Source organism: Aegilops tauschii, chromosome 4 (genome assembly GCF_002575655.3).
Source record: "Aegilops tauschii subsp. strangulata cultivar AL8/78 chromosome 4, Aet v6.0, whole genome shotgun sequence".
NCBI lineage: Eukaryota > Viridiplantae > Streptophyta > Magnoliopsida > Poales > Poaceae > Aegilops > Aegilops tauschii.
Window position 1 is genome coordinate 226,741,710 of NC_053038.3, and position 14,911 is coordinate 226,756,620.

Below are 14,911 nucleotides of genomic sequence, written 5' to 3' on the forward strand. Positions count from 1 at the left end.
TTGATGAACAAGGTGTTGTGTACTTCAGGGACCGCCTAGTGATTCCCAAGGTACGCAACCTGAGGCGGTTGATCCTTAAGGAAGCTCATGAATCCCCTCTCACCATTCATCCCGGTAGTACTAAAATGTATCAAGACCTACGCCAGAGCTTTTGGTGGACTAGGATGAAGAGGGAAATCGCTCAATACATTGCTAGTTGCGACGTCTGTCGTCGTGTTAAAGCAGAGCATCAACGGCCTGCTGGCACCCTTCAACCTTTGGCTATTCCTGAATGGAAATGGGATAAAATCGGTATGGATTTCATTACTGTGTTTCCCAGGACCAAGAGAGGGAATAATGCTATCTTCGTTGTTGTCGATCATCTTTCCAAAGTAGCCCATTTCCTACCGTTCGTGAGAGTATAACCGCCAGCTAGCTAGCTGACTTGTACATCTCCCGAATAGTGTCTCTTCATGGTGTTCCATTGGAGATTAACTCAGACCGTGGAATTCTCTTCACCTCTCGATTTTGGGAAAGTTTCCAAAATGCTATTGGAACTCGTCTCTCCTTTAGCACCGCCTTCCACCCCCAATCAAGTGGTCAAGTAGAACGAGTGAATCAAATTCTGGAGGACATGCTCCGAGCTTCTGTCATCTCTTTCGGTATAGATTTGGAGAAATGCCTTCCATTCGTCGAATTCGCTGATAACAATAGTTATCAAGCTAGCTTGGGCAAAGCTCCTTTCGAAGTTCTCTATGGACGAAAGTGTCGAATGCCTCTTAACTGGTCAGAAACAGGGGAAAGACAACTCTTTGGCCCGGACATGATTCAGGAAGCAGAAGAGCAGGTTCGCATTATTCGTGAGAAGTAGAGAACAACCCAATCTCGTCAAAAGAGCCAATATGACCGTAAAAACAAGCTCATGACTTATGAAGTTGGCGAGAAGGCTTACCTTCGGGTTACTCCTCTGAAGGGAACCCATCGATTCGGTATCAAAGACAAATTGGCTCCTTTTCACACCCTAGCTAGTACATGCATTAGAGTGTTGCATCATGTTTACTTTTCTAGAAATTTGAAATGGGGATGACAGAACCCCAGCACCGCCCCTAAAACAACTAGGGTTTACTAAATCATTTTCAATGAACCTGAAATGCCCTTCTAAAATGTCCATCATTTTTGTCTTGGTCCAGAACCTCTGCCAAAATTGGTTCACATTTTTCTAGGACATATAAGGTCAATGGATTAAATCATTACCTATTTGCATTTGGGCATTTAAATGCTATAAAATAATTCAAATGCCCAAATAATTCTGGATTTAAGTGAGGGCTGTTAGGAATAATCCCAACAAAGCCCCCAATTAATTTCAGGATTTATGAAAATGCTGTAGTATTTTTAATAAAGCCCAACAGTTGTAGAAAATTACAAAACAAAAAACAATTTACAAAAGAGAGAGAGGGAGAGAAAGGCCAGAGGCCACTTACCTGGTTGGCCCGGCTCATCTGGCCTGTGCCAGTCATCACCTACCTCTGCCAGTAGGCAGAGGAGGGACACCGCAACGCCGCCGAGCTCGCCACGGCACCTCCCTGCCTGCCTGCCCTCGCCCGCGCCAGCGCGACGCCTTGAAATGCCTCCGCGACGCTGCCCCGACCCTGTGGACACCTCACACGCCCCCTGCCTCTCTCCCTCGCCTCTCCTCACCATCGCCGACGCAGCCTCGCTCGCGCCGACGTGAAACGCGCAGCCACCATCGCCCCCTCGTCGCCTCGCCGTGTCCAAGATCTTCCCCGTCGTCCGCCTCATCGAGCAGGCCGAGCCCCGAGCGCTCGCACGCCCTGCACCGCCTCCACCGACCCCGTCTCCACCGCCCGTCGCCGGAGATCCACTTCGCCGCCCCGCTTGCTCCGGCTCGTCCCCGACTCCTCCAACCCGTTCGTCTGACTCGCCGTGAGCTTCTGCCTCTCCTCCCCCTCTCCGTTATCGCTGCCGCATGCCGTAGCCGTCACGTTGCTATCACCCGCATGCGCCACCGCCTGCTCTCGTCGCCGACGTGCCCCCAGCCATCTAATGGACTGGTCGTAGTGCCCAACCTGCTCGCCGTGCTGCGTAGAGCCCGTAGGTGCCACGACCGCGCCGCCACGGCCACTGCAACCGCATCGCCGCGCGCACCCGAACGCCGGCCGCCTCCTCGAGCTCGTTTCCGACGAGCTCCGGCCGCCCTAGCTGCTGCTGCTTGCTGCAACGGGCGCGGGTGAGCTCCAGCTCCCCGTAGCCGCTCTCCGCTGGCCATTCGGTCGCCGGAGCAGCGAGCCCGAGCCCTCCGCCGCGTCTGCTGCCGCCGTTGGCTAAACGCCGGAGGTTAGCCCGGTTTGACCAGGGGGTTTGACCTCCCTTGGGTCACTGACGTGTGGGCCCCAGGCCACTAACTATACTAGGTTAGTGTTAGTTTAACGCTAACTAAATTTAGTTAGTTTAACTAATCACTGACAGACGGGACCCACATGTCATGGTTGACCTGGACCGTCCCCGTTGACTGCTGACGTCACCATGACGCACTGCTGACGCAATAAATCATTTACTGGATATATTCTTATACAGGAAATTCCAGAAAATGCTACAAACTTCAAAAATTCATATAAATTAATCTGTAACTCCAAATGCAAAGATTTATATATGAAATTTGATCAGAAAAATCCAATCTTTCCATATGTACTAGTTTCATGCATGTCAGAACAATTTAACCTTACTGTTTAGATGAAACAAGTTAATGCACAAATATGACCTCTTATTTTGGGTTTGCATTTGAATCCTCGATTTAAATGAACTCAAACCTTTCTGTTCTAAGTTGCATTAGCCAAAACACATTCATTTTGCCATGTCATTGCATGCATCCTATTGTTGCATATTGCCATGTGATGATTGTGTTTCGATGTGTTCTTCGTGGTAGGTTCTGCCTCCGAGGATATTCACGAGTATCCAACTGAAGGGAAGTATCCCACTACCACTCTGTCAGGCAAGCAACCCATTGATCATTTCGATACAAACCCAACTTTTCGATTCTGCTCTCGTTTATTGCATTAAGACAACGCGTTTCAAACTGCTGTGTGTTGCGGTAGTTGAACCCAGTTCCTCTGCATGACCTGTCATTGCCACAGTAACTAGATGAAACCCACTAGCATGTGTAGGAGTTGATTGAGCCATGTTTGTGTTTCCTACCATGCTATGCTTGCTATGCTTAGAGTCGTGTCAGGTCTGGCTCATCGGCGTGATGAACTGAAGTGAATGGTTGTGTCGGTAATGAGAGTGAAGTGTTGAATATGATTTGGTAAAGGTATCGATGAGAGGCCATGTAGGAGTACATGGTGGGTTGTTTAATTGAGGCCGTCCTTAAGAACTGAGATCTGTATGTGTTATTTAAGATAAGCTAATACCACGCGTTGGGCCCGAAACCAATGGACCCTCTCGACTTATTAACCACCCTTGTCCTCTGTCCAGGAGTTGCAAGTAGTTTCTGGTGTTTGTAGTGTGCTGGAGGCCGTGCGCAGCGCTGACCTTAGGGGTGGGCTGTGATGCGGTAGGCACGTGGCCCGGTGTACCGAGTCACCCGTTTGGTGTCTCGGGAACCCTGTACACATCGTTTGGGGCCGTTGAGGACACCCCGGCCGTATTTCCTTGCGGATGGAACCCGGATAGGCGATAAACCTAGACTAGGGACTCGTGTGTTTAGTCAGATCGTGGCCGACACCCTCGATGGGCTTCTTCTTGAAGGTTGTCGAGTACATGTCGTGTAATCGGCGATAAGTGGTGGAAGCGTGTGTGAAGAAGTACACCCCTGCAAGGTATAAAACTATTGGAATAGCCACGTCTGCGGTAAAGGACTAATTGGTTCATAGACAAGTTAATGGTTACTACCAAAAGACTCAAGATAAGTGTGAGTACCGTGGATGGCCCTCTCGTAGGATGGCGAGGGAGGATCCACGGTGGAGTATTGTGATGGTGATTAGTGGACTCGTGTGCGAAAACTATTTTATAAGTGGTGTCTCGTAGGATAGCTTAGCCAAGAGTAAAAGCTGGCTTGCTGCAATAACTCCACTACCTTTCTTGAGAATGTGCATGTATAGTAGGATCTGTTGTAAGACATGCTGAGTACCTTTGTACTCATGTTGCTTTAATAATTGTTGCAGAAGAGAACACCGCCCCCTCCGATGGGTTCTATGTAGATCTCGACGTTGACGAGTGACTAGCCACCCAGGTGGTGACCTGAGCTTGTGAAGGGCCTTTGTAGTTAGACTGGCTTCGTCAAGCCTTCTTTCTTTCTAGTTGTCTGTACTCAGACAAGTTTGCTTCCGCATGTGCTTGTATGTTTGTATGACTTGAGTGTCGGGTCGTGTGACCTCTACCTGTATGAACATGTTATGTATGGCTCTCTGGAGCCTTTAAATAAAGTACTTTGAGTTGTAGAGTTTGTTGTGATGCCATGTTGTATTTACACATATCGAGCATATTGTGTGTATGATTGAAATGCTTGGTATGTGTGGGATCCGACAATCTAGTTGTTTATCCTTGGCAGCCTCTCTTTTGGGAGTCTGGTGTCTCCACTGAGCCTTGGTAGTCCGCTACAACCCGGTTTACCGGAGTCCTGCTAGCCCAGCACTATTGCTCCGGAACACTCAGACTGGCCAGCATGTGTTTCACTTCGTTCCTGTGTCTGTCCCTTTGGGGAAATGTTACGCGGTGACATCCGGAGTCCTGCCTAGCCTGCTACAGCCCGGGTTTCCGGAGTCTTGTTAGCCCAGTGCTACAGCCCGGATTCACATCCTGCTGACCGACATGCTCGATGTTGATTCATGTATGCCTGTCCCGTAAGTTAGCGCCGCTTTGGGTTCACGACTAGCCATGTCGGCCCGGGTTCTCTGTCATGTGGATGCTAGCGACACTATCATATACGTGAGCCAAAAGGGGCAAACGGTCCCGGGCCATGGTAAGGCGACACCCGTGGGAATACCGTGCGTCAGGCCACAAAGTGATATGAGGTGTTACAGGCTAGATCGGTGTGACTTAGAATCGGAGTCCTGACACCCCGGGCAGGGTTCGACAGTCCCCAAGCCGGGTTGAGGCGCGGCCAGGATCTCCAGAATGAAGATTGACTCAGAGTCCGGGGACGGCTTGACGGACGGCTTGTGCAGGTGCTCGAGGGAGACGCCGGACGGGATGGACTGCTGGGATGAGGCGATCTTGGCGAGCATGTCGGCAACGTCGTTTTCCGCGTGTGGGACATGGAGGAATTCACAGCCGACAAAAAAACCGGACAACTTTTAGACGAGGAAGCGATAGCTTGCAATGTTGGAGTCGTGGGTGTCCCACTTGCCGGAGCACTGCTGCACCACCAAATCCGAGTCGCCGTAGCATAGGATGCGCCGGATGCCGAGTTCCTTGGCAAGCCGAAGGCCGTGCACAAGGGCTTCGTACTCGGCGATGTTGTTGGAGGTGGCGAAGTGGATCTGGAGCATGTACTGAAGCCGGTCGCCCTTCGGGGAGGACAGCACGATGCCGCCCCCAGGCCGAGGCGCATCTTGGAGCTGTCGAAGTGCATGCGCCAGTGCATCAAATCCAGCGACGGCGGCAGGTACTGGGTCTCGGTCCAGTCGATGGGGAAGTCGGCCAGAGCTTGGGACTTGATCGTCGTGCGGGGCTCGTAGAGGATGGTGTGGCCGGCTAGCTCGAGTGCCCACTTGGTGACCCGGCCAGAAGCTTCCCGGCACCCGATGCTCTCGCCGAGGGGGCCGTGTTGACCACGGTAACAACGTGCTCTTGGAAGTACTGCTTCAATTTCTTGGGAGTGAAGTACACGCCATAACACATCTTCTGGTAGTGCGGGATAGTTCTGCTTGGAGGCGAAGAGCACCTCGCTCAGGTAGTAGACCAGGCGCTGGACGGCTTGGATCTTTCCCTTCTCTGGTCGCTCGACCACCATCACCGTGCTGACCGATCACGAGGTTGCGGCAATGTAGAGCAACAGCAGCTCCTTATCGGCTGGCGCGGCCAGGACGGGTGCGGTGGAGAGCATGCGCTTGAGGTCCCTGAAAGCTTCGTCCGCCTAGTCGTTCCATTCGAACGGTGTCGTCTTCTTCATCATCTGTTACAGGGGCAAGGCCCTCTCGCCCAGCCGGCTGAGAAACCGATTGACCGAGGCCAAGCAGCCGGTGAACTGTTGGACATCGCGGAGCTGAGCCGGCTTGCGCATGCGCATGCGCTCGATGGACTTGATCTTCTCCGGGTTTGCCTCAATGCCGTGCTCCGAGATGAGGAAGCCGAGTAGCTTTCTGGCTGGGACGCCGAAAAAGCATTTCACCGGGTTGAGCTTGACTTGGTACTCGTGCAGGTTGGCGAAGGTTACCTTCAGGTCGTCGAGGAGCTTGAGGTGCTGCTTGGTCTTCACCACGATGTTGTCCACGTAGATGTGGATGTTGCGGCCGAGTTGCGGCAGCAAGCATTTCTGCATGCAGCACTAGAAGGTGGCTCTGGCGTTCTTAAGGCCAAATGACATGGTGATGTAGCAATACGCCCCAAAGGGCGTGATGAAGGACGTCTTCAGGGCGTTGGCCGGGTCAAGCTTTTTCTAATGATAGCCGGAGTAAGCATCCAGGAAGGACAGGAGCTCACAGCCGGTGGTGGAGTCGATGACTTGATCGATCCGCGAGAGGGCAAATGGATCCTTGGGGCAGGCCTTGTTCAGGCTAGTGTAGTCGATACACATGCACCAGGTCTTGTTCTTCTTCAGGACGAGGACTGGGTTGGCCATCCACTCGTGGTGAAACACTTGCATGATGAAGCCGGCCGCCAAAAGCTTGGCGACCTCTTCACCAATGGTTCTTCTCTTCTCCTTGGAGAAACGTCACAGGGGTTGGCGGACAGGCTTGGCGTCCTTGCGTACGTGGATTTTGTGCTCGGCGTACTTCCTCGGGATACCCAACATGTCCTTTGTGGTCCACGCAAAAATATCCCGATTCTCACGGAGGATGTCGACGAGCTCGCCTTCCTATTTGCTATCGAGGCGGGTGCCTACGACAACGTACTTGCTACAGCTGGGGTCTTCCGGGTTTAGCTTCACTTTCTTGGTCTCCTTAGAGGGCTTGAACGAGGTCTCGTCGGCCGGCTCCTAGGCCGGGATCTCGCTGGCTAGGGCGACGATCCGGTCGAGCTGGCGCCGCTCCTCGGCTATGACCAGTGACTCGGCCAGTTTGGCGCCGTCTCGGGCGCACTCTAGGGACTTGCGGTAATCGCCAGTGATGGTGATGAGGCCCTTCGGACCTGGCAGCTTCATCTTCACGTAAGCGTAGTGAGGGGCCGCCATGAACTTGGCAAGCGCGGGCCGGCCCAGCAGCGCATGGTACACGCTGGACAGGTCCACCGCCTCGAACCAGAGCGGCTCGCATCGGAAGTGGTCGTTGGTGCCGAATAGGACATTGAGCCAGATCCGGCCGATCGGAAAGCAGGAGAGGCCGGGAACGATGCCGTGGAAGATCGTCCGGGTCATGGCATCACGGTAGAGGATGTTGATGCTGCTGCTGCCGTCGATGAGAACCCGGGAGAACTTGCACGTGCACCGAGGTGCGACAATGGTAGGGTTGAGGACGAGGGAGTAGCCACCCGGGTTCGGCATGACTGCTGGGTGGTCTTCCCGGGTCCAGGTGACCGGGCGGTCCGACCAGTGCATGTACTCCGGCTTGGCCGGGATGACGGTGTTCACCTCCTACCGGAGCAGGCGCTCGTTACGCTTGTCGTCACCAAGGCTGGCGAAGACGATGTAGGTCGCGTTCTGGGCCGGGTAGACGTCGTCGCGCATCACGCCGCCAGTCTGGGGCGGTGGAGCAGGCGGAGGCGCCCGCCCGCTCCCAGAGCCGGGGCCGGACGAGGCGGGATGTCGCCCCTCATGAAGCGCTTGGTGATGGTGCACTGCCGAAGCGTGTGCGTGGACGGCCTCGCGGTGCTGTGATGCTTGCAGGGGGCGTCGAGCATCTCCTTGAAACACATGGCGGGCTGCCACGCCGTCTTGTCGGTCTGCCAGCGTTTACCGGCCGGGTCGGTCGCGGGCGCCTGCTCGGCGGCCGCGACGAGCCGGTTGTCATAGCGCTGGGCCGGCTGGTCGGCCTTGCGCTTGTTGTTCTGCTGGTTGTGCTGCTGCCGGCTGCCTTCGCCGGCCGGCTTCGGAGGGGGGACCGGCTTCGCCTTGCCGGCTTCGTCCAGCGCCACCTGGATCTTCATGGCGGAGTCGGTGTTGGCGTACTTGTCTGCCGTCACAATGAGCACGTCCTTGGTGGCCGGCTAAGAGCGTAAGAGCTTGTGCTTGAGGAGGGTGCCATCTCGACACCCGTGGACGAAGTACTGGATTGCTTGGACTTCGTGGACGCCCTCACAGCTGTTCCAGAACTCGGTCCAGCATGCGAGGTACTCGCAGCCGGTTTCCGCCGGCCCCGGCATGCACATGGCGAGGTGGCTGGGGCGGCCGGGTCGCCGGTAGGTCCCGGTGAAATTGCGTACGAAGGCCTGCTCGAAGTCGACCCATGAGTTGATGCTTCCCACCGGCAGGCTGTTCAACCATGTGCGGGGCGAGCCTTGGAGCATGAGCGGCGCGTAAAGTATGGCGAGACGGAGGTTGCCACCGGCAATGCCGATGGTGGTGGTGTAGTCGGTGAGCCAGTCCTCCGGCTTCACGGTGCCGTTGTACTTGGGGGTGTCGCGGGGCAGCGTGAACCCTTTGGGAAAGGGCTCGTCCCGGATGCATGGACCGAAGCATGCCGGTCCGACAGTGCCGCTTTCCTCCAGCTCTAGGGAGAGGCCGAGTCGGTCGAGGCCATGGTGGGTGTCGGTGCCGTCAATGGCGCGCGGGCCTAGCCGGCTGGCGACCGCACCATGGGGAGCTGGGTCGACCAAAGCCGGACGTCGGCCGGGTTGGAGGGGAGGATCAGGCCGGCGTCAGTCTTCCAGGGCCGGCTCGTCGCCCAGTCCGCCGGCAGCCATCGGGGCGGGGTTGCGCTAGGTCCGGGTGCGGTCGGAGTGGGCCTCACCGGGTGGCGAAGACGCCGTGTTCTGCTGGTCCTCGGGACAGTTGGCGCGGAGGGAGCCGGATCCCTCCAGCTTGGCGAGTTGGTTGAGGCGGTCCTGCTGCACGTTGGCCGCGTCGAGCAGGTCGTTCACCCGCTTGAGGTGATCCTTCAGCTCCTCGCCCGCGAGCTGATCCAGGTTGACTGCGGCCGCCTGGGCGGCACACATGTTCTTCACGGGGGTCTTGTAGACAGGGGGATGGCGCCGAAGGCGCGACCGATCGCGCCGGCCCGGGCTCGCACGTCGGCGACCCGGCTTGGCTCAGGCGCGGCAGGCGTGAAGCTGTAGGCGGCGTTGCGCTCCAGCTGAGCGGAGTCCAGGCGACGCTGCATGGTGGCGAGCGTCTCGGTCAGGTCCAGCAGGCGATGGCGTTCCTCCTCGAGCCGAGTTCGGGCCTCGGCGATGTTGGAGGCATCGACCTCGGTGGCGATGGGGACGTGAAGGATCTGCATCATGGCGCCCAACGGGTTGGGAAAGTCGGCCCGATCCGCTGCGGCCCTGGCTTCGGTGGCCTTCCTCACCACGCTGGGCGAGGAAGAGGCACCGGTGTCGTTGACGAAGACCTCTACGCGGAGGTCCATTGCCCCGGCGGGAGCGCTGCCGCCGAGGGAGAGGGGGGAATCGGAGAAGTCAAGTACCTCGCTGGGGTACTCGTCGGCTACGGGCGCATCATAGATGCGCAGCGCAGCGAAGGAGGCGGCGAGCGCGTCGATGACGTCGTACGCCAGCGAGACGGGCTCGTCGGAGTTCGAGGGGAGCCCCGTCTGAAGCATGCTTCTGGCCAGGACCTTGAGCTGCCCCACGGTGGGCGCCAACTATCGTGGTGGGTGCACGGCAGATGCCAATGGATGGCTAAAGAGAGGAGGAGGCTCGAGTGTACTGGTGAGCTCCAGAGGCGAGGTCGGCTTGAGCGAGCGCGGGACACAAGACATACCCAGGTTCGGGGCTCTCCGGAGAGATACACAACTAGTCCTTGCCGAGTGTAGTTTATATGTAACGGTACAGAGTTGCTCCTAGAGCTGTATCGAGGAGGAAGAAGGAGGGCAGGCCAAGGCCCAGGCTGCTCCCTCTCCAGGTGTGTGGCTAGTCTGGCTGGCCTAGTGTTGCTTGCTTGAGTGTGTGCGCAAGTGAGTCGATTGCCCGTATGCTTGAGGGCTCCTGGGGATTTTATAGGGAAACCCCCCAGGGGTACAATGGTATTGTTACAAGGCCGTGGGGCCGGGTTGTCATCGTCCGGGAAGCCGGTGCTGGGATCCGCCGGGTGTCAGGGCTCGCCGGGTTCCCCGGGCGTGGGCCCCGCATGCCTAGGGGCACTGTTCGCTGTCTTGTCGATCGTCAGGGAGTGGCCAGGTTGAGTCCGCTACAGTGGCGCTCCGTCAGGTCGCCGCTTGCTGGCGTCAGCGGTGACGGCGGGTGCACTGTAGCCACGCCAACCTTGGTCAGTGGATAGGTGCGGCACTGTTGCCACGCCCGGGCTGACCAGAGGCATGGGAGGGGCACTGTTGCCTTGCTCATCTCTGAATGAAGACTCGTCCCATCGTACGGCCGGGATGGGACGGGAGCTGACCCACGGCCGGGTTGGGGAACACGCCAAAGGGGAGCTGGCTTGCTGGAGAAGTCTTGGTGTGCCTGGTTTGGCTGCCTTGCGCCGGCCGTTGGGGCTGGGTTGAGGAATTCGGCCAGGTCGAGGGGCTTGGCCGGGTTGAGCAACCCGGGAAAGCGTGAGCCGGCTTGAGGGGCGTTACTGGCCCCATTGTTTATGAAAAGAATTCGGGTTCCGTTGGCTGCCTGGGGTTCATCCCCCCGACAACTTGTTTATCTCCTCAAACACCCAAGCAGGGGCGTCTGCAACCATAAGGTGGTGAAATGGCCTTATCGATATTACCGACTGCACAAGGATGAGTCTTCTGGGGCATTGTATCAATCCTCCTTGCCAAGCCAGAAAAAATACCGCACTTGATCAAGCATGGGCTGCCAGTCGGTCCTAGTGAGACACTTAATAACTAGCTGTAGCCTGAGGTACTTGCAAGGGTGTTGACACCAGATTTTGGCATGGCCAAAAACATAATTAAGAAGGCCTCAAATGGAGAAGTGCTGAAAGTGAGAAAATTCCATCTCATCAAAAGGAGAAACTTTGATATTTGGGCCATAGCCATCCGGTCTCATCTCTAAGGCCGAAGTTGTGTTCGAAGTACTGATATTTTGTGTTCAGAACACTATTCGGCAGATTACACCCCCAAGATAGCCTCATATGAGAAAACTCTCTATACGAATTGTCTTTGTCTCGTCAAAACGATCCATTTTGACATACAAAATGTTCAAATAAGAGTTCATATGCAAAAGTTAGAGCCAAAACAGTGTGCTGCAGAAGTCTGCCCCGGAAGTTCCGGGCTAAACAGAAAGTTTGCACGCGGTGCGCCCCGAAAACTGGAGTTTTAACATCATTTGCAGATTTGCAGGACCGAATTCAACATCAAGATGATCTCGGATGAAAAAGTGATCAACTGAAGAGTTTTTCCCCATTGCAGGATCTACAACTTTGATTTTGGGACCATCACGATACGAAGCCATGTGGGACCTGCAGGAGCTGTGCAAGAGGGCTACTTGATGTAATTTTCGCCCGGAAGTTCCGGCCCTCGTAGTCCGAGTTAGGGTAACTTTTGATGAGTTGGACGTGATTCGAGTCCTTTCCTTGTATGGGAAGTCCAACTGCCTCATATATATGTAAGGGGTGACGGCCGATTGAACAACACACAATCGATCAAATCATCTACCACTTTTTATCTTTTAGCTTTTCTCCTTAACCCTAGTTCTTCTTTCTCGTTCTTCGTTCATTCTGCTTGTTGCAGGGCGACGAACCTTGAGGCCCTAGGGGCGATCAGGTCGACCTAGGGCAGCCCATAGCCACCGCGCACCCTGACCGGGTCCCTCCCGGGCGTGTGGGGTTTCGGGGCATGAAAAGCACCCGCCGGATTGCTTGTGTATCGCGCTTCCGGTCGGGTCTCCTTCGACGTGTGCTGCGGTGCATCACCCTCGGTGTTGGAGGTACACGGTGACGTGTTTGTGTGCGAACACACTTTTTGGCGACTCCGTTGGGGACGAAGCTTTCAATGGTCTCCAGCCCGTTCTTGCTACGAAGAGATCATCATCAAGTTGCTACAATCTACAAACGTAATATGAATACCCAATTCCCCTTTGTAGATGCAAATAATCCATATGTTTTTGCTGGATCACCTAATGAGCATAATGCATCGGCTAGCCCTAGTTTTATCAATTATGCATCTAATTATGCGCAAGGGCCGATGCAAAACAATCTTCATGCTTCAAATTCTTATGATTTTAGCAACGTACAACATATATATCCAAACTCTCATGCATCGGCAACCCGACAAATCCATATGCCGATGAACAACATGATGGGTTTAGTTAATCAATTTGAAATACCTCATGTTAAAATTTCCAATAGCATACAAGAATATCTTTCGCCCTTTTATTCATCGGCAACTAATTTGCAATATACTAATCCAACCATGCCGATGAACGAGAGAATTGACCATGTTACTACTAGCTCTTCGGCCAGTTATTCTCAACCGTCATATGCTACATCTCATGACAATAATTTTTCAGCACCATAAACAACTGTAGATGTTCATATATCGGCGTCACACCTTCCTGGTCATAGCCAAATAAATGTAAATTTTACAGGAGCGGTTGTGCCCAATATTGTAGAAGATGATGTAGTGGTGGCTGCATTGAAGAGTTTAGCCCAAAATAAGAGGATTAGTGCTCTTTGCCTTGAAGAACATGAAAAGGGGCTATTTCTTGATTATGCCGCAATAAAGCCAGAGTTTTGCAAGAAGATGAATCTTTGCCAATTAATAAAATTGGCGAGCAAAAATATGGTTTTACAACAATGCATATGCCTTCACCTAGTACTACATGATATTATACACCCCCTACACAATTGCAAAATTTCGGCAACACCCGTGTGTCATTGCGGAAAGAATCTAAAAGCATTGTGGGGCAATCATATCCGGAGTGGGCTGAAGCTGAGAAAAAACTTAAAGCCAATTTTGCCGCTCGCCGCCAGAAACAAATAAAAAAGAATTGGCTCAGATAAGAGAAGCATTGCCAATTGGTAGTATCAATGAAAAGAAGGATGATTCGGACCATGAAAGTGCTTCAGTTGAAAAAGCCGAATCAAGTAGTATATATTCCGAACCCATCAATCCAAAGAGGAAAGCATTATTGAGAAAGGGCATGGCAAGCATAGCAAAACAACCATGCTTAATTTTTTGAAGTTAATGGAACCTACTTCCTTCCCTATGAGTTCCGTGCCATAGAAATTGAAGAACTTCAAGGCCAAGAACAAGTAGCCGAACAAAGTTCGGCCAACAAAAATCTTCCATGTAATGATGCATGGAATCAAGAAAAGATGATTAAGAAGCGTTAGGGAGCCATCCAAAGGCGGAGAAAGATGTTGTTCAAGTCACACCACCATCATGCTCTCCCAACATATTTGAAGAGGTATGTTTAGCAAGTAATTTACCTATTTTCAGATTTGGTCAGAACTTTATTGTTGATGCACCTATTAGAAAAATCCTCATAAGTAATTTTGAAGGACCAATGATGAATGGTAATTTACTTGTTAGCAATAAAATTGTTACTAAGCATATCGGTCAATATATTGTACCATTCAAAGAGAACGATAGTGACTTATTACTGCAACCAAAGCCTTTCCCATTGCTTTATCTAAAGTTCATATCAAATTGGGTAGTTTGCTTATTTCTTACTTGGCTTACGCTTGGTCTCAATTGAGACATGTATGTTCTAAATAGTTTTGTTTTAGAAATTTAAAGCCAAGGTTAAATTCTGTTGAGAAAACCGATGCTAGTATAATATCTTACCCAAAGACATTGGATATAAAGTGGAAAACACAATGCATAGCCGAATGGGAAGGCTCCAAATCTGAACCATTCATGTGCTTAGTTACAAAGTCATTCTCACAACAAGATCGGCTTGAGAATAAGCAGTATACCTTCTATTCGAACAAGTGTGATAAAATCTTTGATGTGTTGTTGACAAATAATTATATTATAATTCTTGATCACCATGTTGAGTCATCTATCCAAGTACGAATGTATTGTAAGTTGCATGATTCGTTCAAGCATAATTTTGAGGATTGCAACATGTTTCGTCAAATAGTTAAATCGGCATTGAAAAATGACGATTGAAGTTTGTTGAAACACCAAGAGATGACCAGTCTATTCCGATTGGTTCCGATGGCAAAAAGTTTTTGCATCAGCTGCTTCAAGCCGATCCATTTAAAGAGAAGGTAAAAACTGCAGGTGATGGGATCAAGCTTTCAACTAAAGAAGTTGACAAAGAGCATAATGAACATAATCTTGAGGGAGAGAATTCCATCGAAGCTACAATGGAGACGTCAAGGACCGTGGGGCGGCAAGAAAATCCAATGATCAATGAAAGCAAACCAAAAGAAATCAAAGGCCGAAATAAGCGCAACTGTAAGAGATAAAAAATCACCTTCGCTGAACAATTGGATAAATATCAAAAGAAGACTCAAGAGAAGAATACTTATCGGCCAAATCATGCAAAGAAACCAAGACCACCCCCAAGGCGCAAATATGAGGATTGGTATTGGCAAAGTGAGAACTTTAATGCAATATATTCATATCCTTATTTTCGGCCGCCAATGCCAATGCCGTGGATGCCTTCGTATGCTCATATAGATCCATATCCATCATGGGATAGGTATGATACAAGGGCACATTATCCATCTTATTTTAGACCATCTCACCAATATTATGCA

At 52.5% G+C, this 14,911-nt stretch overlaps 1 protein-coding gene across 1 annotated transcript; it reads right to left on the reverse strand.

Annotated features, from left to right (window-relative positions):
• Nucleotides 1-7,135: 7,135 nt before the first annotated feature.
• LOC109750403 (uncharacterized) lies at nt 7,136-7,639 on the reverse strand. Its single transcript, XM_020309360.1, has one exon. The coding sequence runs from the start codon at nt 7,637-7,639 to the stop codon at nt 7,136-7,138; it is 504 nt and encodes a 167-aa protein (XP_020164949.1).
• Between the last annotated feature and the right edge of the window lie 7,272 nt (nt 7,640-14,911).

Excerpts from the sequence above, each read along its gene's own strand:
- LOC109750403 (XM_020309360.1), bottom strand. The coding sequence starts at position 7,639 with ATGCCGAACCCGGGTGGCTACTCCCTCGTCCTCAACCCTACCATTGTC.